The 26295-nt window shown below is 42.9% G+C and overlaps 1 protein-coding gene across 1 annotated transcript; it reads left to right on the plus strand.

Annotated features, from left to right (window-relative positions):
• Positions 1 to 6007: 6007 nt before the first annotated feature.
• LOC139240866 (aquaporin-4) lies at positions 6008 to 18947 on the plus strand. Its single transcript, XM_070869362.1, has 5 exons — positions 6008 to 6022; positions 8538 to 8894; positions 12077 to 12241; positions 13273 to 13353; positions 18729 to 18947. Exons 1-5 carry the CDS (start codon positions 6008 to 6010, stop codon positions 18945 to 18947), a joined length of 837 nt encoding a protein of 278 aa, XP_070725463.1.
• The last annotated feature ends 7348 nt before the right edge of the window (positions 18948 to 26295 follow it).

Below are 26295 nucleotides of genomic sequence, written 5' to 3' on the forward strand. Positions count from 1 at the left end.
CCACTACTGAGGTCAGGCTGACCGGTCTATAATTCCCTGTTTTCTCTCTCCCTCCTTTTTTAAAAAGTGGGGTTACATTGGCTACCCTCCACTCGGTAGGAACTGATACAGAATCAATGGAATGTTGGAAAATGACTGTCAATGCATCCGCTATTTCCAAGGCCACCTCCTTAAGTACTCTGGGATGCAGTCCATCAGGCCCAGGGGATTTATCGGCCTTCAATCCCATCAATTTCCCCAACACAATTTCCCGACTAATAAAGATTTCCCTCAGTTCCTCCTCCTTACTAGACCCTCTGACCTCTTATATCCGAAAGGTTGTTTGTGTCCTCCTTAGTGAATACCGAACCAAAGTACTTGTTCAATTGGTCTGCCATTTCTTTGTTCCCCGTTATGACTTCCCCTGATTCTGACTGCAGGGGACCTACGTTTGTCTTTACTAACCTTTTTCTCTTTACATACCTATAGAAACTTTTGCAATCCGCCTTAATGTTCCCTGCAAGCTTCTTCTCGTACTCCATTTTCCCTGCCCTAATCAAACCTTTTGTCCTCCTCTGCTGAGTTCTAAATTTCCCCCAGTCCACGGGTTCGCTGCTATTTCTGGCCAATTTGTATGCCACTTCCTTGGCTTTAATACTATCCCTGATTTCCCTTGATAGCCACGGTTGAGCCACCTTCCCTTTTTTATTTTTACTCCCGACAGGAATGTACAATTGTTGTACTTCATCCATGCGGTCTCCAAATGTCTGCCATTGCCCATCCACAGTCAACCCCTTAAGTATACTTCGCCAATCTATCCTAGCCAATTCACGCCTCATACCTTCAAAGTTACCCTTCTTTAAGTTCTGGACCATGGTCTCTGAATTAACTGTTTCATTCTCCATCCTAATGCAGAATTCCACCATATTATGGTCACTCTTCCCCAAGGGGCCTCGCACAATGAGATTGCTAATTAATCCTCTCTCATTACACAACACTCAGTCTAAGATGGCCTCCCCCCTAGTTGGTTCCTCGACATATTGGTCTGGAAAACCATCCCTTATGCACTCCAGGAAATCCTCCTCCACCGTATTGCTTCCAGTTTGGCTAGCCCAATCTATGTGCATATTAAAGTCACCCATTATAACTGCTGCACCTTTATTGCATGCATCCCTAATTTCCTGTTTGATGCCCTCCCCAACATCACTACTACTGTTTGGAGGTCTGTACACAACTCCCACTAATGTTTTTTGCCCTTTGGTGTTCTGCAGCTCTACCCATATAGATTCCACATCATCCAAGCTAATGTCTTTCCTAACTATTGCCTTAATCTCCTCCTTAACCAGCAATGCTACCCCACCTCCTTTTCCTTTTATTCTATCCTTCCTGAATGTTGAATACCCCTGGATGTTGAGTTCCCAGCCCTGATCATCCTGGAGCCACGTCTCCGTAATCCCAATCACATCATATTTGTTAACATCTATTTGCACAGTTAATTCATCCACCTTATTGCGGATACTCCTTGCATTAAGACACAAAGCCTTCAGGCTTGTTTTTTTAACACCCTTTGTCCTTTTAGAATTTTGCTGTACAGTGGCCCTTTTTGTTCTTTGCCTTGGGTTTCTCTGCCCTCCACTTTTACTCATCTCCTTTCTGTCTTTTGCTTTTGTCTTCTTTTTGTTTCCCTCTGTCTCCCTGCATTGGTTCCCATCCCCCTGCCATATTAGTTTAACTCCTCCCCAACAGCACTAGCAAACACTCCCCCTAGGACATTGGTTCCGGTCCTGCCCAGGTGCAGACCGTCCGGTTTGTACTGGTCCCACCTCCCCCAGAACCGGTTCCAATGCCCCAGGAATTTGAATCCCTCCCTGCTGCACCACTGCTCAAGCCACGTATTCATCTGCGCTATCCTGCGATTCCTACTCTGACTAGCACGTGGCACTGGTAGCAATCCCGAGATTACTACTTTTGAGGTCCTACTTTTTAATTTAGCTCCTAGCTCCTTAAAATCGTTTCGTAGGATCTCATCCCTTTTTTTACCAATGTCGTTGGTACCAATGTGCACCACGACAACTGGCTGTTCTCCCTCCCTTTTTAGAATGTCCTGCACCCGCTCCGAGACATCCTTGACCCTTGCACCAGGGAGGCAACATACCATCCTGGAGTCTCGGTTGCGGCCTCACCATCTATTCCCCTCACCATTGAATCCCCTATCACTATCGCTCTCCAACTCTTTTTCCTGCCCTCCTGTGCAACAGTATAATGTGGATAAATGTGAGGTTATCCACTTTGGTAATAAAAACAGAGAGACAGACATCTGAATGGTGACAGATTAGGAAAAGGGGAGGTGCAACGAGACCTGGGTGTCATGGTACATCAGTCATTGAAGGTTGGCATGCAGGTACAGCAGGCGGTTAAGAAAGCAAATGGCATGTTGGCCTTCATAGCGAGGGGATTTGAGTACAGGGGCAGGGAGGTGTTGCTATAGTTATACAGGGCCTTGGTGAGGCCACACCTGGAGTATTGTGTACAGTTTTGGTCTCCTAACTTGAGGAAGGACATTCTTGCTATTGAGGGAGCGCAGCGAAGATTCACCAGACTGATTCCCAGGATGGTGGGACTGACCTATCAAGAAGGACTGGATCAACTGGGCTTGTATTTACTGGAGTTCAGAAGAATGAGAGGGGACCTCATAGAAACGTTTAAAATTCTGACGGGTTTAGACAGGTTAGATGCAGGAAGAATGTTCCCAATGTTGAGGAAGTCCAGAACCAGGGGTCACAGTCTAAGGATAAGGGGTAAGCCATTTAGGACCGAGATGAGGAGAAACTTCTTCACCCAGAGAGTGGTGAACCTGTGGAATTCTCTACCACAGAAAGTAGTTGAGGCCAATTCACTAAATATATTCAAAAGGGAGTTAGATGAAGTCCTTACTACTAGGGGGATCAAGGGGTATGGCGAGAAAGCAGGAAGGGGGTACTGAAGTTGCATGTTCAGCCATGAACTCATTGAATGGCGGTGCAGGCTAGAAGGGCTGAATGGCCTACTCCTGCACCTATTTTCTATGTTTCTATGTTTCATCATCCTTGATGGTGGACTCTGAGACATCTGCGGACGTGCAGCTGCAGGTATGTGTGACCTGCCCTGTATGTTACGATTCAAAAACAGCATCACTTTGTTCACAGTACTTGTAGCAGCATTTGTGTGCTGAGCGATTTGCTTCGTATTGTCACTGGTTGCAATGAACCCTGGGCTATCGCTATGGCCTTACTCAAGGTTGGGATCTCTACAGTCAAAAGTTTGCGAAGTATGGTTTCATGGCCAATGCCAAGTACGAAAAAGTCTCTGAGCATGTGCTTCAAACGTCCTTCAAATTCGCAATGTCCTGCAAGGCGTCTTAACTCGGTGACATAACTTACCACTTTCTGGCCTTCAGACCTTTTGTAGGTGTAGAACCGGTACCTCGCCATCAGAACGCTTTCCTTCGGGTTCAAATGCTCTCGGACCAGCGTGCACAAATCGTCGTATGATTTCTCCGTGGGTTTCGCTGAAGTGAGCAGATTCTTCATGAGGCCATACGTTGGTGCCCCACAGACAGTGAGGAGGATCACCCTTCGTTTGGCAGCACTCTCTTCCCCATTAGCTTGTTGGCTACAAAGTATTGGTCGAGTCGCTCCACAAAAGTTTCCCAATCATCTCCCTCTGAGAATTTCTCCAGGATGCCCACTGTTCTCTGCATCTTTGGGTTCGCTATCTGTATCTCGTCGCCAGTTGTTATGTAAAGAGTCAGACTGAACACTGTGAGCTCAAAGTAAAGTGTGACCTTAATCTTTTATTGCAGGTCTCCAGAGTGCCTCTTCAACCTGTGAGGTCTCCTTAAATACCTGTGCTCCCAAGGGATTATGGGATCCCTTGGGACTCCAGGGAATGAGCCCTCTGGTGGCTGTACAGAGTACATACAAGTTCACATATATAACAATGGCTGCTTCCTGGATAATAGCAACTAACGTGCAAAATGAAAGCTGTAGGGTTGACATGAAGAGCCCTGATGCCTACTGAAGTACGAAGTGCAACTCTTTGCACTCAAGAGAACCCTGCCATCCTGTCCAGCTGATCCCTCCTTTGCACAGGAAAACTAATGAAGGTGTTTCCCCCTTGCAAGCATAGAAGTTGTCAATTCCCTGATACAGATGTGTACGGCAGACTGCCTGATGTGGCAGCTGTCTCCTGGGGTGGCTCAGATGGATGTGATCGGATGAAAACTTCATGCTGTGATGACCTTCACATCTATGGGAAGAACTGTCCTGTCATCATGCATCAGAATTCACAACTCTGTGACAGCATGTGTTCTGGCATGTCGAGCTACATGTGAAACACAGATCCCAGGGTAGTGACGGGTGTGACCAAAGCATTTAAGGGGTCAGTACACCTGTGTTTACTCAGCAACTCCTCTTCCTCAGCTGTGGCTTAGTGGGTAGCACTCTCACCTCTGACTTAGAAATTTGTGGGATTAAGTCTCAGTCCAGGAACTTGAGCACCATAATCTCAGCTGAAACTCCAGTACAGAACTGTCAGATGCTGTCTTTCGGATATGTTGATAAACCGAGGCCCCATCTGCCATTTCAGGTGGACGTAAAAGATCCCGTACACTATTTGAAGAAGAGCAGGGGGTTATCCTGGTGTCCTGGTCAACATTTATCCCTCAACCAACATCACTAAACAGATTATCTGGTCAGTATCACTTTGCTTTTTATGGGAGCTTGCTGTGTGCAAATTGGCTGCCACGTTTCCTACATTACAACAGTGACTACACTCCAAAAGTAACTGATTGGCTGTGAAAGGCACTGTATAAATGCAAGTTCTTTCTTTTTTAAGCTTCTGCCCTGTTGCACAGACTTCTGCCATCGAGGCTTTGTGAGCCAGATTGCAGAGTAATGTCTCTTTCCACCTCCAAGCATGTGGGGATGAGATATGGACAAGTATCTCCCAGGGCTTCACTCATCTGCTTGGTATCATTAGATTTGCTTTCCTGCAGATCAGGGCCCATGCAGAACCAGGACCCAGTGACATGGCAAGAATTTGCTCATTTGATGTTGCTGTCTTTCAAGATAGCAGCACATGTGTGACCTCCTGCCAGCCCCCTCAGAGGACCATGGTGCCCATGTAACAGGAGAAGAGGTTCTATCGCAGGAGTTATAAGACAAGGGCCACCCAAAAGATGCATATTGGAATGCAGTAGCCAGCTACCTCATGCACTCCTGACACTCAGGTAACATCTAGGAGGGTCACTAGATTAGGTCAAGCATCATCCACCTGCACCAAGGGGAAACACCATGGTAAGAAGTGGGCACATGCACACGGGTTGTAAGTGATGGTAACACTAAAGTTGTTACATGTACAGACACTGTTCTTGGCAAGGTTTGGAAGTTGCTTTGATGAGGTGGCATGAATGGGAATTGACGTACACAGTGACGGAACTGTAGATTGTGGCACCTTTTTGGTGGGAAAAGGAAAGATGTAAAAAAGACTGTTCAATGGGAGAGCAAAGTGATGAGAAGGAAGTTACTCCAGTCTTGTCCTTTCGAGTTTCTAACAGTGGATTTGTGAACCTGGACTTTTCTCATTACATTGTTTCTCACCTAGTTGCGTAATACACTGATAATTCTAATAATTGTTGTCAAAGTTATTGTGTGCTCTCTGTATAACATTTCTGCTACACTAATGTTACCCTAAGCATTAAAGGGTTATTAAGAGTATTGAGCTGATCTAACTGCCCTGCAATCTTTTCTATTCTCTTCAGATTAACGCAGTTTGAGGGGGGCGGGGGGGGCAAAGGAGGAGGAGGTCGGTTGCAGAATTAAATTGATTCATTTGTTTCTTTTGAGAGTGATAGGTCTGCCAGTTAGTTTGTGTCTCCTAATCTTGAGCTCTTTGGGGGTCCCCTTGTGGTTCTGTTGAAAGACACAGCTCAGAAGAAATATTGTGGAGTGAGATCAGTCACCAGAAGCATCTCCCCTTGGCAGTCAGCATGTCTTTCCGAGAGGTAAGGAAAGGGGTTTAATTCTCCCCACCCTAATCAATCAAGGGATATTCTCAGCTTGAAGGCAATTAATGTCCGATTGTAGTTTGTTCATCATAGGATGCTAAATGATCTCGTTCAAGCGTGCTTTAACAAGTGGTTTGAAGTGCTCACTATTTTTCTGCAGATAACGGCTTTAAAACTTGTATTTTTGAACTATCCAGAGATTTGTCAACATGACAGATAAAAAAGGGGGAAAAATAGATGGATACAGGGTAATGGAGAGACGTGAATAGGTGAATCAAAAACCAAAATTAGACACTAGCTTGAAAGACAAAATGATGGATAAATACAGGCAGATGGATATGCAGGAGATAGATAGCAACATATGTAGCATTGCGAGGGGATAGATAAAAAGGCAATGGTTGGATGTTGAAACTTGCATAAAGTCTGACTATAAATGTCAGGCTATTAAACAAATGGATATAAAGAAACAAATCAGAGGTGGAAAAACACAAAATAATTAGCAGACATGATAGATATGTAAACGAATACGGCGCACATAAATTTAATTGTTAACAATTCCTACATATCTTAGCTTATATGAGTCTTTATATAAGATTAATATACTCTATATCTCATCCATTTGTACTGGGTAAAACAACTCAATTTGATTTGGTATTGTGTGGTTGTTATATGCAATGTTCTCTCCTGTATGCAGCTGCTGTAAATATATGAAATGACATGTCCAGCTTAGCAGAGTTGATATTTAATTGCTGAATGAGATATTTTGATGACAGAGAGGCTGGTATTCATTTTCAAGTTCTCGGATGGATGCAGTAGTGGCATAAATAGTGCACATCTCCTGTACAAATGATGCAAGTGGTATGTAGCTCCTGTAGGATAGCTTGGGAAGTTTACTTTCCATTGTTTATGCTCGGCCCCATCATCGCTGCTGAGCTGACGGGCGGGAATTTATCATATTCTGTATACATTGTAAGTTACATAAACCTCAGCATGGGAACAGTGTTTGAGATCCTGAAGGTCTGTGTTGATAATGGAGCATCTGTCATTTCCCTGCGTAGTGCTTAAAGTGGGTATAGAAGCTGCCTAATCAATCTATGTCTGTCCCCTGTAAAATAGTCCTGTGTTACATGTGTTACCTTTCATGATGTTTGTAATGTAGATAGAAAGAAGTGAGATGTATATAGAGAAAACAATAGAAAGATGGAGAGAACAAATCAAGTCTGTAGAGATGTGGAGAGAAAGATAGACAGAACAAGAGAGCAATGAAGAGAACAAAGTAAAAGGAAAATAGAGACACAGGGATAGAAATTAATTTTTGGTGTTAGTGCAAACGGGCGATAGCGAATCGACAGCCTGTTTTACACTTGACTACGCCCAATTTTCTTTACCCTTGACCAATGGAAACGGAAATTCGGCGGTGTGCAAAACAGGCGGACGATTTATACCCCACAAACTTTCCGATATGCCCTGGTGACATGACAATAAATCACGGACAACATAACCGTGAGTGTCTGCTAGCATAGTGGGCAAGTCACCTCACCACTGGTGCAGACTTGCAAAATTTAGGATAGAGAGGGAGAGAAAGACTGAAAGAATGACAGAGATGAGATAAAGAAAAAGAGAGAAACAGAACATCACTGGCTGATGTGAATTGCTTATGCACCTAAACACACTGGAGTGAGCAGAGAACCGAACCAAAATGTTGGATTGTGCAAGACCAGAATTGAAATGTTTCCCTGTAAACTCATGTCTGGTATCTATAAACCATTTTTTAACTGAAGTATCAACTATCCCAGGTTCTCACTTTGCAAGATAACATCAACAGTGTACTGATGAAAAATACGAATGTTCAGGCAGAAAGATCTTTGCAGGAAGACTGGAGTTGACAGTCTCAGGGCGATCCATATATGGAAATCCAGGATGTGTCCACTAGAACCTGTGGGACATTTGCTGGAGTCCATGGAACATTCGTGTGTGGATCCAGGGTCGGTGCTGGGTTCTTGTGGAAAAACCTGCAGGATTCACTTGAGATATGTAAAATATTTTTTGTGAGGAAGGCTGGAGTCCTCATCCAGAAGTCAATATAATCCTTGTGAGGCAGTGTGAAGCCTGGTAATAACAGATTTTTTTGGGGGGGAGGGGGGAGGAAGATTATCTAAGTGGTGATAGCAATAGGAGTGGAAGTCAATGGGATGAGTGTTGAGAATAGCTGTGGAAACGTGCACAAAGAAGATCATTTCATCCTTGTGGCTAAATGAAGATCAGTTTGCCTTTAAGAGGAAGCTGGATAAGTACATGAGAGAGAGAAAAACAGATGGATAAGCAGATAGAGTGAGATGAAGAGGGGGGTAAGGAGCCTTGTGTGGAGCGTAAATACCGGCACAGACCAATTGGGCTGAATGGCCTGTTTCTGTGCTGTAAAATTCTATATAATTCTATGTAAAATTTGCAAAGAAGTAAAATCGAAAAGGGAAAAGAATTTCCACAGTGACACTGTCTCTCTTTGTCTTAGGAGTTGAAGAGTCGCAGGTTCTGGCGCTCAGTCTTAGCAGAGCTGGTTGGTTCCTTGGTCTTAGTCTCAGTTATTTTGGGCGCCTCTGCCCCTGGACATGAAAATGGAGTTCCAGTGTTGATGCAGGTGGCTGTAGCTGCTGGGTTTTCTACTGTCAGCCTGATCCACTGTTTTGGAGAGATTAGCGGTGCTCAGGTAAACCCGGCTGTCACACTCGCATTCCTGTGCACCAGGAAACTGGATTTTCTCCAGTTTGTGTCTTATCTTTTGGCTCAGTGTCTTGGAGCTGTGATTGGATCAGGGATAATCTACATGTCACTGCCGATCAAGTCAACATCTAGACATTTAGTCAACATGGTGAGTCCATTTATGTTACTGCAGTTACTATAATATTTTCCCTGTTGATTTACAATAGAAATCCATTTTCCCCAAAATGGAGACTGGAGCCCAAACAAAAAAAATCAATTCACCAGAGGTGTTGCAGACAAAACATTGTTTTTTATTGCAGGTATTTGTTTTTTGGAAGGTGGCTGCATTTAATGCCTATCCCTATTTGTCCTGAGAAGATGGTGAGTTTGCTGGTCATTTCAGAGGGTATTAAGAATCAATCATATCTTGTGGACTAGAGTCACATACAAGCCAGACCAGGTTCCCTTCCCTGAAGGACATTCGTGAACCATGTGGATTGTTACAACAATCTGGCAGCTTTTATAATTATTTTCCCACAAATTGGCAGATTTATTCAATTCACAATTTACCACAGTGGGATTTCAACTTGGTTAGGTGGACTAGTACCATAACCACTGTGCCCTTGTAAATTGCATTAACAGTCAACGTCTTGAGTCCCTTGATAGCTACCAAGCTTTGACAACTGGACCCTTTCACATTACACACATTTATTGTTCGTGGTTCCTCTATGCATTACCTTACATCTATATCCACATTAAAATCCATCTGCCATATTTCAGTCCTTCTACACAATTGATTCAGTCCATTCATCTGCTGTCAGCCCCTCTTTGCCTGATGAGTAAAACTGTATCAAAAGTTGACCAAGTAATATTTATGTTACAGCCATGCTAACTTTAACTTTTGGGTTGGAGAGAAATGCCAGGTAAAAACAAACTGAAAAGGAATCAATGTGAAGGCACGAAACAGATTCCAGCAGCCAGGCCCACTACAGCACCACAAAGCCCCTGCTTCCCTCCTGCCATTTCCATTACTTTCTCTCCATTGAACTTTCTTTTTGGTTGCTTTTTCCACTCATTCCTGTTGTCTCCTTGAATTTCCTTGCATTAAACTTCCTCCCAGTGCTTTCTCTACTCATCCCCCTCAGCCCCAAACTCCCCTTTACTTCAGTTAAACCTTTTCCTGTGGTGTTTTCGCTACTCATCGCCCCTTCGCCCCTTTACTTCCTTTAAATCAGTGTTTCCTATGGCACGACCTCTCATCGACTCTCCTCTACGCTTAATAGAATTCTCTGAATAGAATCGCTCTGGTTTTCTGCCCTGACTAATGCTCATGCTGCACGTTTAACCAGCAACAAGAGCATATATGTTCCAGAGAAACCCCCTAGAAAATAAACCCTCAATCTTCAATTAGACAAATAAAATCCACCAACAATACCACTCCTTGGTGACACTAAACAATAACTTAAAAATACTCATTTAACATGAATTTACCCAAGTGAGGAGCAATAGAGTGAGATTCACTTACACAGGATTGCATAGGATATACAGCACAGAAACAGGCCTTTCGGCCCAACCAGTCCATGCTCCATTTGATGCTCCACTCGAGCTTCCTCCCGTCTTTCCTCATCTAACTCTAGCAGCATAACCCTCTATTTCCTTCTCCCTCATATGCCTATCTAGCCTCCTCTTAAATACAGCTATACTATTCATCTCAACCACTCCCTGTGGTAGCAAGTTCCACATTCTCACTGCTCTCTGGGTAAAGAGGTTTCTTCTGAATTCCCTATTTGATTTCTCGGTGACTATCTTATGATGGCTATATTGATGGCCTCTAGTTTTGCTCTTCCCCACAAGTGGAAACACGCACTCTGTATCTACTCTATCAATGACTTAATGAGGGAGTTTGGTTTTGAACAGGAGTTCAGTGGTAGATATTGATTAACTTTCAGTTGTTGATTCACAGAAACTAGCAACTGGTTTAAACCTGTAAGTGCTGAACTTGGGACTGAGTGACTGGCGGTTAGTTGTTAGTTGTTAATTGTTAACTGCATAGTTACAGCTGATTAAGCTGGGAAAGAGCAAATCGAACTCTGGTATTTGGCTACATCTTAAGCGGAATCTGAAGAGGTAAACTAGTGAGAGCCACTTAAGCTATGAGAGCACCCAAGCAACAGGAAATCAGAGTATATAGATCAAGGGAATGCAGTGGGTGTTGTGTGTATGTATATAAATATATATATATATATGGATTTTCAGAAAGTATTAAATAAAGTGTCACATAAGAGACACATGGCGGGCTCAATAAAGAGCGGGCGACCCGCCCCACCAGATTGCCATCCAGGCGGTGAAGACGAAAATCGACTCCTTGGTATTAAATGAAAAGTATCCACATGAATCAATAAATGTCATGGGAGAAAATAAAGAGTTGGGGTAAATTAATGTTTTTCAGGTTATTGGGATGTGGGTAGTGGTGTGCCCCAGGCATCTGAGCTGGTACTTTTATTTTGAAACCATGGAAGTATGCAGCACAGAAAGATGTAATTCGGCCCATTGTGCCTGTGCCAGCTCTTGGCTGCAGAAACCGAGAAATAATCTCCATGGCCACTTTCTCCCCATTACCCTATATCTTCTTCTGTTTCAAATTTTATCTACCTTTCGCTTAAGAGAGCCAATGGTCTCTGCCTCGACTACTCAGTGTTGTAAAACATTCAATGCCCCAATAACTCTCTGCATAAAGAAATTTCTCCCAACCTCTCTCCTCACTGTCTTAGCGACAATTTTAAATTGATGGCCCCCTCAACAGTGACTCCCCATGCAGAGAGGAAAGAATCTTTCCCTGTGCACTGTATCAAAACCCTTCAGTTTAAAATTGTCAATTAAATCTCCTCTTCACCACCTCTGCTCCAGGGGAAATAGTCGCAGTATCTCAAGTCTCTCCTCATAACTTTTGTCTCTCAAACCCACCGTCACCCTGGTGAATATTCCCTGAACACTTGCTATGACTTTAATGTCCTTTCTATTATGGAGCGTCCAAAACCTCACAGTACTCTACCAATGCGTTGCGCAAATTTATCATTATGCCTTTACCCTTTGTACTCTATGCCATATTTATAAAACCCAAAATGCTAATTCACTTTTTTATGGCTTTATCTACCTACACTTGCACTTTCAGGGCATTATGCATTTCTCTGTTCATGATTGTATAATATACAAGATCTATACAAAGCATTTAAATACACAGTCTCAATCAGTACAGAGTAGTTAGAAATTCTCCCCTCATCATACAGACATGGTTTCATTTACGTATCCCGGGAGTCTCAATCTTAGATGATTTCATGTATTTCTGAGCAGATCAACAAAGATGGAAATGCTGGCCAAGCACTTGCGATGGAGATAATTGCCACATTCCAGTTGGTTTTCACTATATTTGCTGTGGATGATCATCGGCGTAGAGAAGTGGGAGAACCTGGCAGTCTAGCAATAGCCTTCAGCCTGTCAGCAGGAATCCTGGCATCGGTAAGAACCACAAATGTCTGCTGCTTAACCAGTGATACTGTGCATGGGTCAAAAAAGCACCTCTACATCAAAGAGACATGCTTCCTCTATAGTGAATGGCAGAGGGATATGAATTCTCACTATAGGCTGGGCCAATTAGTGCAACAGTAATAAGAAGATCCCAATGTTTTGTGCTTTTAAAGACCAACTTTTATCTAGGTTTCGCACATAAGCAATGAGTTCTAGGTTTTTGAACTGTAAATGTCCATTGGAACCATAGGACAATTCAACACTGAGCAGATAGAAGATATGGCTTGAGACCTCATTCTAGGTTTAAAGGGACTGTAGTGCAAGAGGTTAGCGTACTGTCCTTTCACCAAGTTCAGTCCTAGCTCAGGAGCAAGGGCCAACATGAAATCAGTTTGGGGAATGTCAATCGAGGTCCGAGTATACATGGGCCCACAACACAAAATTGTCTCTAAGTTAACAACATGACGCAGAGATGCCAGAAGAATGGGCTGATACAGGAAATTAAAAATATCACAGTGGTGTGGTAGCAGCTGCCCTTCTGATACTGAAGAGATCGACAAAAAATGTCTGCTGTTAACCAACAATTTTAAAGCATACAATAGGGTAGTGAATGATGATTGAAAGCACCAGTAAATGTACAGCTACTTCCCTTTATAATATTTAGGGTTCTTCAGCAGACTTTGTTAGCCCTTTAAGTATGGGAGCAGTGCTGGGATTGGTCTGTGTTTCCTGCTCAGTCACTAAAACCAGATCAAATTTAACAGGTTATTTTACTAATTGTGCTCCCACCATGGGGCTCTGGAGAGCGAGAGTACATATCGGGAATTCAGGCAGGCAGTCCACAAGACCCCAAGACTGCCCATTTTTGACAAACGATCCTGGGGAATGTGAATCTGAAATCCCGATACACACTGGGGCCAACAAAGCACCATGACGGGAGCACAACATTTGTAAGATGGCCCCTTTAGCTCCGTGGAAACCAGCACGTTTCCCTGATTTCTGTGTTTGTTTATTTTCTGTAGGGTACGTTTTCAGGAGGCAGCCTGAATCCCGCAAGATCTCTCGGACCAGCGGTAATCACCGGATTCTGGGAGCATCACTGGGTAAAACGAAGGTTTTCAATGCACACGGCAGTATTTTCCTTTGTAAATGCCTTCACTGGAGCTTTGTGGCCATTACACCACAAACATTTTAATACAAGCTAGCAATAATATTTTTCAAGAGAAATGTAAATAAAGCTCTGAACATAAGTTAAAGGAATTATGTGCGATGAGCCCCATGATGGCTGTATCCTCAAGCGTTTTTATAAAAAAATATTTCTTTATCTTTAATTCTGAAATATATTTGACACGGAAAAGTAGATTTCAAATGTTTACTTCAGGATGGCCGTGCTGCCAATTCACTGTTTCTGAGGTTGGGAACCGCTAAGACATGATAGGGTAGATTTTCTGTATCACTGAATGGAATCTGTGCATTGTGGGTTTTACACTCAAATGAACTAGGTAATGGGTACTGCATTGCCTTGGTTATGTGACTGGACTAGAAACCCAGAGACCTAGACTAATAATCCAGAGAATGGGAGTTCAAATCCTACCATGGCAGTTTGAAAATTTGAATTCAGTTTAGAAAATCTGGGAATAAAAGGCTCGTATCAGTAAAAGTGACTATGAAGCTGTTAGATTGTCGTAAAAATTCAACTTGTTCACTAATACAAAATCAAAATACTATGGATGCTGGAATCTGGAATAAGAACAGAAAATGCTGGAAATCTCAGCAGGTCAGGCAGCATCTGTGGAGAGGAAGTAGAGTTAACGTTTCAGGCCGATCAACCCGAAACGTTAACTCTGCTTCCTCTCCACAGATGCTGCCTGACCTGCTGAGATTTCCAGCATTTTCTGTTTTTATAACTTGTTCACTAATGTCCTTTAGGGAAGGAAACCTGCCATCCTTAGCCATTCTGGCCTATATGTGACTCCAGTCCCACACCAACATCTTGACTCTTAAACTGTCCTCTGAAGTAACCGAGCAAGTTGTATCAAATAGAAGGTCCACCACCACCTTCTAAGCGCAACTAGGGATGGGCTTTGCCAGCAATGCCCACACAAAACTAGAAATGCAACAAGCAAAAATCCAGAAAACAAGAATGCAGAAATGGAAAATGCAGCAATTCAAAATCCAAGGATGGAAATGCAGCAAAGCAAAAGTGCAGCAAAGCAAAATGCAGAAAGCAAACGTGCAGCAAAGCAAAACTGCAGAAAAGCAAAATGCAGCAAGCAAATGTGCAGCAAAGCAAAATGCAGAAAGCAAAAGTGCAGCAAAGCAAAATGCAGCAAATAAAATTCCAGAGATCAAAATCCAGCAACGCACCTTTTAAGTACTCGGTTCCCCAAAGGCCAGAACATGTCTACCCTTTCTTACCCACTTTCCACTGGTGATCAACCACACAACACAGTCCTGGTGCAAAAATCAGGAAATTATTCAATCAGGTAAATACTCTTAATTTGCATGGCTTTAGTAAAATTCTTGCACATTTTATATCAGAACACTTCGGGCTATCTAGAAGATCAGATGCATCGATCCCATCATATACTTGTTCTGTGCTAGTGGCCTAAAAATGTCCTCTGCTGTTTCAATCCCTAGCCTTGGTCGCCCGGCAGCCCCTGATGCTAACTGATAATGAATGAGTATTGCTCAACAAAGTGCAGTTTTAAGCCTGATTTAAGTTTATTTCAAAAACTGATAGAGAAGCAACTCTGGTCGCTCAGAGGATAAATGCACACCCCAGTGGTGTACTGAACCATACATACCATTGAAGTCCCAGGTTCAATCCTGGATTATGCTAAATTAGCCTTGTAGTGAGGGAGTATTTCCCTTAGTACTCCCAGCCTGCCACCAGAAGTTCAATGGAAAACCCGTTTCCACTGCATTTAAGCCAAAGTTACAACAGTGATTTCTATGCAAGTAATCTGTGAGGCCAGCATCACTGTATTTACAATTAAAGGCTACAATGTTCATTAAATACTGTAGTGGAGTATTTAAAATAAACACGCAACACCAGGTCTGGGTTCGAAGATTCAAGTAGTCTTTATTTTGCACCGGTGGGGAGCCTGCCTGCTGGTTTGTCTATCGCCAGGTTTCTCCAATGATACAACGTTCCAAGCAACCTTTAAACATGTCAGCCTCGTGCATGCCCCCCCCCCCCCCGACCATGCCGTTTAATTGGCCCAAAGCCCGCGTGCACAATTGCTGATTGACTAATTCCCTTTCGTGTCACACAATCATTCACCTATGTCTCATACCAAATGGAGTTTTTCCAACGTGTCACTTTTGACCCCTTGCCCTGTTTAATTGCCCCTCTGTGCTTCCTGTGGTTCAACAGTTTGGCTATTTGTAATTGTCCTCAGGTTACACAGCTTGTAAAGTTGACCACTACAAAACCCTATTTCAGTTCGTTTTAGTTCCGAGATCCATTCTTAATCCTTTAATTATAGCAGAGCTCGAAAACCCCACTTCAGTTACCCCATTTTGGTACTTGGCTACCCAGTCCAAGATTACCAACCTAATTCTGCTTCATCCTGTGTCCCCTGCTCCATTCTGTGGTGATCAGCCACGCGGGTTGGGGGGCTCAGGACGTGACCTACGTCTCAAAGTATTTCAGGGTACTCGGCTAACAACTTTCGCTGTTCTTTAATCAAAGCTTTTGCTTTCCTTCTCCGTTGCCTCTTTCTGCATGCCATGCATAACCCAATTCCCCATCTGATAGCTAGCCCTAACTGTATGACCACCAACACGTGAGAGGCCATACGAATCCACGGATAGATATTCACATTAATTCCCCAATTCCATACATGTTCCCACCATTGAGTGTCTTCCAGGGTTTCTTCAATATCATGCGTCCTGATGGGTACTGTCGCTATCACACCTTCTGTCAGTTTATTTTGTTGTTTTCTCAGTTAATAGTCTAGTCCGTCTACTTAATTCATAATACGTGCGAGTGACTAAAATGAAGGCTTTCTCCTCCTTTTGTTTCTTTTACGACTCCCACCATTTTCCTTGTTCAACGGGTGGGTCGTCTGGTTTCCAATTTTGTTTAATCAGTATTTCAATTAGTTTTTGATTTTTGTCTACTAGATACCGTGTCAGAGACCCCTCTGGTCCCCACTCGAATTTCTCACTTCCCATGGCTATTGGTTGTCAGCGATACGTCCCTTACTTACTCGCCCTGAGTGAGACTCATACTTCAACCTATTGGTTGTCAGTGGTACGTCCCTTACTTACTTACTTACTTACTCCTCACGAGTGAGGCTGTTACTTGCAACCTTATTGGTTGTCAGCAGTGTGTCCCTTACTTACTCGTCCTGAGTGAGACCGATACTTGCAACCTATTTGTTGTCGGCGGTATGTCCCTTACTTACTACTCAAGAGTGAGACCGATACATGCAACCTATTGGTTGTCAGCGGTACGCCCCTTACTTACTCGTCCTGACTGAGACCAATACTTGCAACATATTGGTTGTCAGCGGCATGTCTCTTACTTACTCCTCACGAGTGAGACCGTTACTTGAAACCTGATTTGTTGTCAGCGATACGTCCCTTACTTACTCCTCACGAGTGAGACTGTAACTTGCAACCTATACCAATTATCAATCGCAACATTACACAGACACACTTCTATATAACTGATCGTAATTGTTTCACCTGGGATCTTCCGCTGATTATTTGAAGTCTTGGCCAGACCTGCAGATTCGGATCTCTCAGGCAGCTGACACCAGACAGATTTCTGCCCTTGTTCGAACTGTGCATGGTAATTAAAACGAACTCACGCCTTTGACATGGCTTCCATCTGCCGGTCCACTTGCGATCCTGTCGACTACGCCAATTTTTGTATTGGAGTATTTAAAATAAACACTCAACACCAGGTCTGGGTTCGAAGATTCAAGTAGTCTTCATTTTGCACCGGTGGAGAACCTGCCTGCTGGTTTGTCTGTAGCCAGGTTTCTCCAATGATACAAAGTTCCAAGCAATCTTTGATACGCTTAATGATGCATGTCAGCCTTGTGCACGGCCCCCCATGCCATTTAATTGGCCTAAAGCCCGCGTGCACAATTGCTGCTTGACTAATTCCTTTTCACGTCACAATCATTCACCTATGTCTCATACCAAATGGAGTTTTTCCAACGTGTCACTTTTGACCCCTTGCCCTGTTTAACTATCCCTCTGGGCCTCCTGTGGTCCAACAGTTTGGCTATTTGTAATTGTTCTCAGGTTACACAGCTTGTAAAGTTGACCACTACAAAGGCCTATTTCAGCTCGTTTTAGTTCCGAGATCCATTCTTAACCCTTTAATTATAGCAGAGCTCGAAAGTCCCACTTCAAATACTCAAAGGGGAGACATTCTGCAGAGTCTTTTGGAAGGTGGAACTTTATTACCCAAAGGGTAACAAAGTTGTGTAATAAGTTACCAGGACAGGTCATTGAAACAGACACTATGAATGGGTTCAAGAGACAACTAGATATGTTTTTGGAGAGAGAAGGGGCTGAGGGATATGGTGACAAGGAGATGGGACTGATGTTCGAAAAAGTGACAAGCTTGTTGTGCCAAATGGCCTTTCCCTATCCCATCAAAATCTCTGTTAAAGGAACAGTACTGGGGAAGAGGTACTTTCAATAAGATACTCACTCAAAGGATGTTTAAAAATATCATTTACTTCCCTTGCCTTATCATTTGTCAGTCTGCTGAAGATCTGCCAACTGGCTGGGACTTGTGCAGAGTGCTTCCTCCACAGTATTGCTCTTCTATAAAGTTTTGTGTACTATACGTCTTTTCTGATTTCAAAACTGTTTGCACTGAAGTCCCCTTCCGTTGCCTTTGGATTTATTGCTAATGTTACCCTCTGCAGTATTGACATTTTGTTACTGTTACTCCAAAGTTTGAAGCATTTATTCTTTTAAAATATTATTCCTTTGTGGTGAGTTTTCAGCCGAAGGCATTGAAGAAGTACCAAACACAGGCAATTTTTCCTACCAGGACAGAAAGCAAATTGGAGAGAGAGTCCCCATGACTTTCTCTCCTGTACCACCTATAGTGTTGGATTGTGGAATGAGATTTGAGGGACCTGGGACCAGTCTAACACCAGCCGTTTAAACATTTCCACAACAAAGGTCAACTTCAGTAATATGAGGTTTGTGTTAGCAAACCTTCATGCCAGTGCTGGATTCTAACTTTGTGATTGGCAGGGGTGCTCAGTGGCATGTGTACATGGTTGTTAATGAAATGTCTTATTCCAGTAGCTTGGTTGAAAATGAAAAATATTCACCCTAACAGTAGCAGGTGGATTCAAGTGACAGGCATCAGCCTAGAATTTGAAGCTATTAGTTTAAGTTAACAGTGGCGTAACTAATGCATAGATGTGCCATCACATTAAAAAAGTAAGTACTAATAATATTAATAGGAACTTTCTATTCATTGTTTTTGCAGGTGTACTGGATTGGCCCTATCCTTGGTGCTATCCTCGGTGGCATTTCTTACGAGTTCTTTTTTGCCTCCAGCGCCTCCCAAGAAAAGCTCATTGCCTGTATCACCTGCAAAGATATTGAGATTGTGGAAACCGCCAGCGTGAGCCGTTCATCGTTACTGACGGTCACGCAGTCCGCAATGCGAGCAAAACAGACTGCAAAAGTGCAGGACAACAGTTAAAGTTAACATTATACATTTGTCTACTTACCTACATAGATAGCCTGACTTTAAAGGGATTGTTTTCTTGAATCTGTGCTAGAGACGTGGTTTGTCACAAATATTAACACATGGAAGTCGATTAGTGTTCGCACTCTGATGGTTCTGTTGGTGAGTGTGCTGACTCGAGTGGTACTGATCCATACAGACCAGAAAGTTCCCAGTTCAAATCCCCCAGTGTGTGCTGAGTTAGTTAATCTCACAGAGCAGCCAGTTGATGCACTAATATTAGTGTCAGGGCTCTTGGGTTAGCGAGAGCAAAATATCTGCCAGGACCCTGCTCTTGTTCATTCATCTCCTGCTAGAAAGTACATATATGAATATCAGGCGGGCTGCAAAATCTGCCACAGTTGAATGTCCCGCTAATAATATCCCTTCAGCACTGCCTATGCCTGTGCACAAATATGCTGACCTCACTCGATAATACAAGGTTAAATATTTTTCTGGTGCTCTCGCTGTATAGCTCACAGTGTCCTGGCTTTTGGTGGGATGGGGGTGCGGGGGGGGGGGAGATGGGGAACAGCTAGAATTTTAGTTAACAACAGCCGGTGAACGGCCCTTGGCTACATGTGGAGTACCAGCAGCTTTTTCCTGACTGAAGGGGAAAGGTGGCAACAGAGCCTCCAATTCAATGCATGTTCCAAATAGAGGCTGTGCAACTGGAGCGTTCCAGTCACATCACTGGGAAGCTCAATAATTTAAATAAAATATGAGGCCTTAATAAGCCTTGTGCGCTGGCGAGCCCCATGGGTGCACTAGATGCATCAGATGTGGGGTGGGCCTCAGGCCTCCACGCATGTACGCCATTGCATTATCAGTCGTTCACTGTCTTGACTCACAAGAATGGCCATTTGGGTGAGGTACAAGGAGGTTGCTGATGCCCATGTAACGGTTTACCAGTGGCCATGGAATTGTATCCCAGGACCATGTGACCATATCCCAGGACCATGTGACCATATCCCAGAACTGTGGAACCATATCCCAGGACCGTGTGACCACATCCCAGGACCATGTGACCATATCTCAGGACTGTGGAACCATATCCCAGGACCGTGAGACCATATCCCAGGACCGTGAGTCCATATCCCAGGACCATGTGACCATATCCCAGGACCGTGTGACCGCATTCCAGGACCGTGAGTCCATATCCCAGGACTGTGAGTCCATATCCCGGGACCATGTGACCATATCCCAGGACCGTGTGACCACATTCCAGGACCATATCCCAGGACCGTGTGACCACATTCCAGGACCATATGACCATATCCCAGGATGGTGGAACCATATCCCAGGACCATGTGACCATATCCCAGGACCATGTGACCATATCCCAGGACCGTGTGACCATATCCCAGGACTGTGGAACCATATCCCAGGAACATCTGACCATATCCCAGGACCGTGTGACCATATCCCAGGACCATGGGACCAGGACTGTGTGACCATATCCCAGGACCGTGTGACCATATCCCAGGATCATGTGACCATATCCCAGGAACGTGTGACCATATTCCAGGACCATGAGATCATCCATCCCAGGACTGTGTGACCATGTTCCAGGACCATGAGAACATCCATCCCAGGACTGTGTGACCATGTTCCAGGACCGTGGAACCATATCCCAGGAACGTGTGACCATATTCTAGGACCGTGAGACCATATCCCAGGAACGTGTGACCATATCCCAGGAACGTGTGACCATATCCCAGGACCGTGAGACCATATCCCAGCAAGAGCTCAACATTTTCAGAAGAGCAGGATATAAAATTTGGGTGGGAAGAAAAGGGAATTCTCATTTATGTACCACATCATATTTATGATTCACTTTTGATATGGGCAGAGAGAGACAAAAGTTGTAAAATAGAGCCGTTTCTGTTTAAATCCCCTCAGAGCTGAACAGGAAATAAAATAAAACAAAATATTCTTGAATTTTTTAAAAAGACAGTGCATTGTATCCTCATTAAAAATGATCCTTGGAAGCCAATTAATTTTCATAGTTATAACAAGGTATAGTTATTATTTTCTATGACTCGAGACGCTGGCTAAGCTTAACAACTACTGTAAAGATATATGTTGGGTCACTGCTAGTATTCACTTGTTCTTTTACTGGTTAATAAATTTGGGCGCAAAAGCGTGTCAAATTCTAATGTAATATTATTCTGCCACCTTCCAAAGACAAGAAGGGTCATGTGATAAAAGCAGTAGCTAAAATTCTGTGATCAGACCCTGGGGATGACCTATTTACCTCTGCACATAGGGAGATGGGGCTCATCTACAAGAATAATCTGAAACATGGAAGCCAAGGATATCAATCATTTAATAAAAAACACCTCAAAAACATAACAGCGTGCATACAACCTAACTTAATCAATCCCTTTAAATCTCTCCAGAATATGACGGTTTTGGTTTTAACAAAATTACAAAAGTATTATAAGTATGCAGTTTGTAATAATTGGGTGAAATTCTATTAAATAAGGTAGAGTCGGTTTGAGCTTTGATTACCCCATTCCATATAAGGCACAGATTCAGTTTATTCTAATTGATACAGGTAGTTGTCCTGAAGACTCTGAGGCTTGAGCTACTGTCTAGAAAACAAGAAATTCTTTTTGTCAAATCGATGTGAGGGATGACTTTCCTTAAAGAATGGAATCATTTCAAAATGTGTCACTCAGTCTTAAGCATTCCCAGATCAGATATATCTCCATGGTGATCTATACTGCCTCAACAATGTGCCTTAACCCCAGCCTTAGTAGAACACTGATGTAATATTTCTGTTTTCCGTGTGTCATTCTGAATGGGTTTCACATCTTGTGCCAAATTGTCAGCAGTTTTTGTGCTATGGGGTCATCTCTACTGGCAATTAGACTGAGAATACTCCAAACCCATTTGACAGCGATCAGAGAGGTCGTTTTCACCTTATCGATCTGGGTTGGATTTGAATTCGGCTCCCAGGGATGAAAGGCCAATGAAATATTCTTGTACCCGACTCACTCTTGGGAAAGGAAACTTGACTATTTAGGCCCACCCTTCCCTTAATAGATACTGAGACTTAATTATTAAATCTTTGCAATGATCCTATGATACGTCTTCTGATATCCAAGTTTTCATATTCTCACAGCAGTAATACCAGGTCGTAAAAGCAAGCATTCTAAGACTTTTTACAACGGTTTTGGGTTCTGCTGAAACAATCAAACAGAATCTGTTAGTAACAGATATTAGATACAGGTCTGTTAGAAAGGATTTGTTGAAATAAAAATTGAATATAACATCCTTTTAGCCCCGTGAGTGCAGGTGAATAAAGGACAAACTTGAAATTATAAGAAAAGAAAATGGGAATAGTTATTACTGTAGCAAACCATTACTACAACTGTCATTAGGAGCTGTAAAAAGTGTTCGTCACTGTCTCATTATATGAATTTTCTATTTGAGAAAGTCATAAATCTGTGTTATGTCATATGTGGTGGTATATCTGGGTGTTAATTAGTTATGTGCTGTCCAGTTAGTACAAGGGTGTGGTATATCAAACAGCGATGTGTGTATGAGATATTGAAGTGTTGTAGTAAGGGTGTGGGATATTGAGCAGCATTGTACAGGGAGAGTGGAATATTAAACAGTGTTGCAGTTAGGTGTGATATATCAGTTAGTATTTTCCTTGAGGGTGTAATATATCAGTGTTACAGCGAAGGGGGAGGTTATACACAGGTATTCTATCAGTGCTGGATCTTTAATCAATCTGTGCTGTATCAGAGCGACGGAATAGCAACAAACGCCATAAGGAGGGGATGTTATGTCAGAAAGTGCATAGGAAGGGGTGCAATTTATCCAATTATTATAAGTAGCCACTTTACTTGCATTTTGCTAATACTTGCCCCCATTCAGTACTATTAGTACTAGTAATTAGCAGACACCTTTCTCGTGGTAATCAATCTATATATTGATAGCAAATTTCTGTATGAGCAATTGAATTAATCAGTAAAGCTTGTCAACATTATATTCCTCAGTCTTATTTTCATTTATCTCAGTAATAACTCTTTCAGTGTTAATTAAATTATATACAGTGTTGTGTTCATTTTGCCTCTTTTGTATAGACAATAAAGAAATTTGACGAGCACTGTGACTGATTTTCCACTTTCCTTTCGGCAGGTAGGTTTTCATAAACTACCCATCTAACCTGACACTTCTGTAGACATATTTCCCACACCACCATTAACCCACAGACACTCTGAGCTCACACTGCCATTAATACAGATTCCTCACACGGCCATTAGCATGCAGACACTGCAACTTCCCACTGCCATTAACACGGATGATTTAACCTTACACTAATGAGAACACAGACATTCTAAACACACAGGCTATGGTAGCCTAATGGTTATGGTACTGGGCGAGCAACCTAAATGTTGTGCCTTCAGTGGTAAGTTGTGAAATTGAATGAAATAAATCTGGCAATTTGTGGACTGGCGCTAAAGAATGACCATGCAATCTGCCAGATTGTCGTAAAAATCCAACTGATTCACTGATGTCCTTCAAGGAAGGGAACCTGCCGCCCACACCTGGTCCGACCTACATGTGACTCCAGTCCCACATTACATGGTTGAATCTTAATGCCCAGCATGGCACTTAGTTGTCGAAGAAAACATTCAATACAACCACCATAGAAAGGAGAAAAGTAAAAGTGGAGGGCAGAGAAATCCAAGGCAAAAATCAAAAAGCGCCACATTACAGCATAATTCTAAAGGGACAAAGAGTGTTAAAAAAGTGTGTTAAAAAGACAAGCCTGAAAGCTCTGTGTCTCAATGCAAGGAGTATTCCTAATAAGGTGGACGAATTAACTGCGCAGGCAACTATTAACGAATATGATATAATTGGGATTACGGAGACATGGCTCCAGGATGACCAATGCTGGGAACTCAACATCCAGGGGTATTCAACATTCAGGAAGGATAGACAGAAAAGAAAAGTAGGTGGGGTAGCATTACTGGTTAAAGAGGAAATTAACGCAATAGTAAAGAAGGACATTAGCCTGGATGATGTGGAATCTGTATGGGAAGAGATGTGGAATACCAGAGGGCAGAAAACGCTAGTGGGAGTTGTGTACAGACCACCAAACAGTAGTAGTGAGGTTGGGGATGGCATCAAACAAGAAATTAGGGATGCGTGCAATAAAGGTACAGCAGTTATCATGGGCGACTTTAATCTACGTATAGATTGGGCTAACCAAACTGGTAGCAATACGGTGGAGGAGGATTTCCCGGAGTATATTAGGGATGGTTTTCTAGACCAATATGTTGAGGAACCAACCAGAGAGCTGACCATCCTAGACTGGGTGTTGTGTAATGAGAGAGGACTAATTAGCAATCTTGTTGTGCGAGGCCCCTTGGGGAAGAGTGACCATAATATGGTAGAATTCTTTATTAAGATGGAGAGTGACACAGTTAATTCAAAGACTAGAATCCTGAACTTAAGGAAAGGTAATGTCGATGGTATGAGATGTGAATTGGCTAGGCTATACTGGCAAATTAAATTTAAAGGGTTGACAGTGGATAGGCAATGGCAGACATTTATAGATCACATGGATGAATTTTAACAATTGTACATCCCTGTCTGGAGTAAAAATAAAACGGGGAAGGTGACTAACAAGGGAAATTAGGGATAGTGTTAAATCCAAGGAAGAGGCATATAAATTGGCCAGAAAAAGCAGCAAACCTGAGGACTAGGAGAAATTTAGAATTCAGCAGAGGAGGACAAAGGGTTTAATTAGGAGGGGGAAAATAGAGTATGAGAGGAAGCTTGCTGGGAACATAAAAACTGACTGCAAAAGCTTCTATAGATATGTAAAGAGAAAAAGGTTAGTGAAGACAAACGTAGGTCTCTTGCAGTCAGAATCAGGTGAATTTATAATGGGGAACAAAGAAATGGCAGACCAATTGAACAAATACTTTGATTCTGTCTTCACTAAGGAAGATACAAATAACCTTCCGGAAATACTAGGGGACTGAGGGTCTAGCGAGAAGGAGGAACTGAAGGGAATCTTTATTAGTCAGGAAATTGTGTTAGGAAAATTAATGGGATTGAAGGCCGATAAATCCCCAGGGCCTGATAGGTTACATCCCAGAGTACTTAAGGAAGTGGTCCTAGAAATAGTGGATGCATTGGTGATCATTTTCCAACAGTCTATCGACTCTGGATCAGTTCCTATGGACTGGAGGGTAGCTAATGTAACACCACTTTTTAAAAAAGGAGGGAGTGAGAAAACAGGGAATTATAGACCGGTTAGGCTGACATCAGTGGTGGGGAAAATGTTGGAATCAATTATTAAAGATGAAATAGCAGCGCATTTGGAAAGCAGTGACAGGATCGGTCCAAGTCAGCATGGATTTATGAAAGGGAAATCATGTTTGACAAATCTTCTAGAATTTTTTGAGGATGTAACTAGTAGAGTGGACAAGGGAGAACCAGTGGATGTGGTGTATTTGGACTTTCAAAAGGCCTTTGACAAGGTCCCACACAAGAGATTAGTGTGCAAAATTAAAGCACATGGTATTGGGGGTAATGTATTGACGTGGATAGAGAACTGGTTGGCAGACAGGAAGCAGAGAGTTGGAATAAATGGGTCCTTTTCAGAATGGCAGGCAGTGACTAGTGGGATGCCGCAGGGTTCAGTGCTGGGATGCCAGCTATTTACAATATACATTAATGATTTAGATGAAGAAATTGAATGTAATATCTCCAAGTTTGCAGATGACACTAAGCTGGGTGGCGGTGTGAGCTGTGAGGAGGATGCTAAGAGGCTGCAGGGTGACTTGGACAGGTTAGGTGAGTGGTCAAATGCATGGTAGATGCAGTATAATGTGGCTAAATGTGAGGTTATCCACTTTGGTGGCAAAAACAGGAAGGCAGAATATTATCTGAATGGTGACAGATTAGGAAAAGGGGAGGTGCAACGAGACCTGGGTGTCATGGTACATCAGTCATTGAAAATTGGCAAACAGGTGCAGCAGGCGGTGAAGAAGGCAAATGGCAAGTTGGCCTTCATAGCTAGAGGATTTGAGTACAGGAGCAGGGAGGTCTTACTGCAGTTGCACAGGGCCTTGGTGAGGCCACATCTGGACTATTGTATTCAGTTTTCTGAGGAAGGATGTTCTTGCTATTGAGGGAGTGCAGCGAAGGTTCACCAGACTGATTCTGGGATTTCAGGACTGGGCTTGTATTCACTGGAGTTTAGAAGAATGAGAGGGGATCTCATAGAAACATATAAAATTCTGACGGGATTGGACAGGTTAGAGGCAGGAAGAATGTTCCCGATGCTGGG

The sequence above is a fragment of the Pristiophorus japonicus genome, chromosome X (assembly GCF_044704955.1).
Source record: "Pristiophorus japonicus isolate sPriJap1 chromosome X, sPriJap1.hap1, whole genome shotgun sequence".
In the NCBI taxonomy this organism is placed as follows: domain Eukaryota; kingdom Metazoa; phylum Chordata; class Chondrichthyes; family Pristiophoridae; genus Pristiophorus; species Pristiophorus japonicus.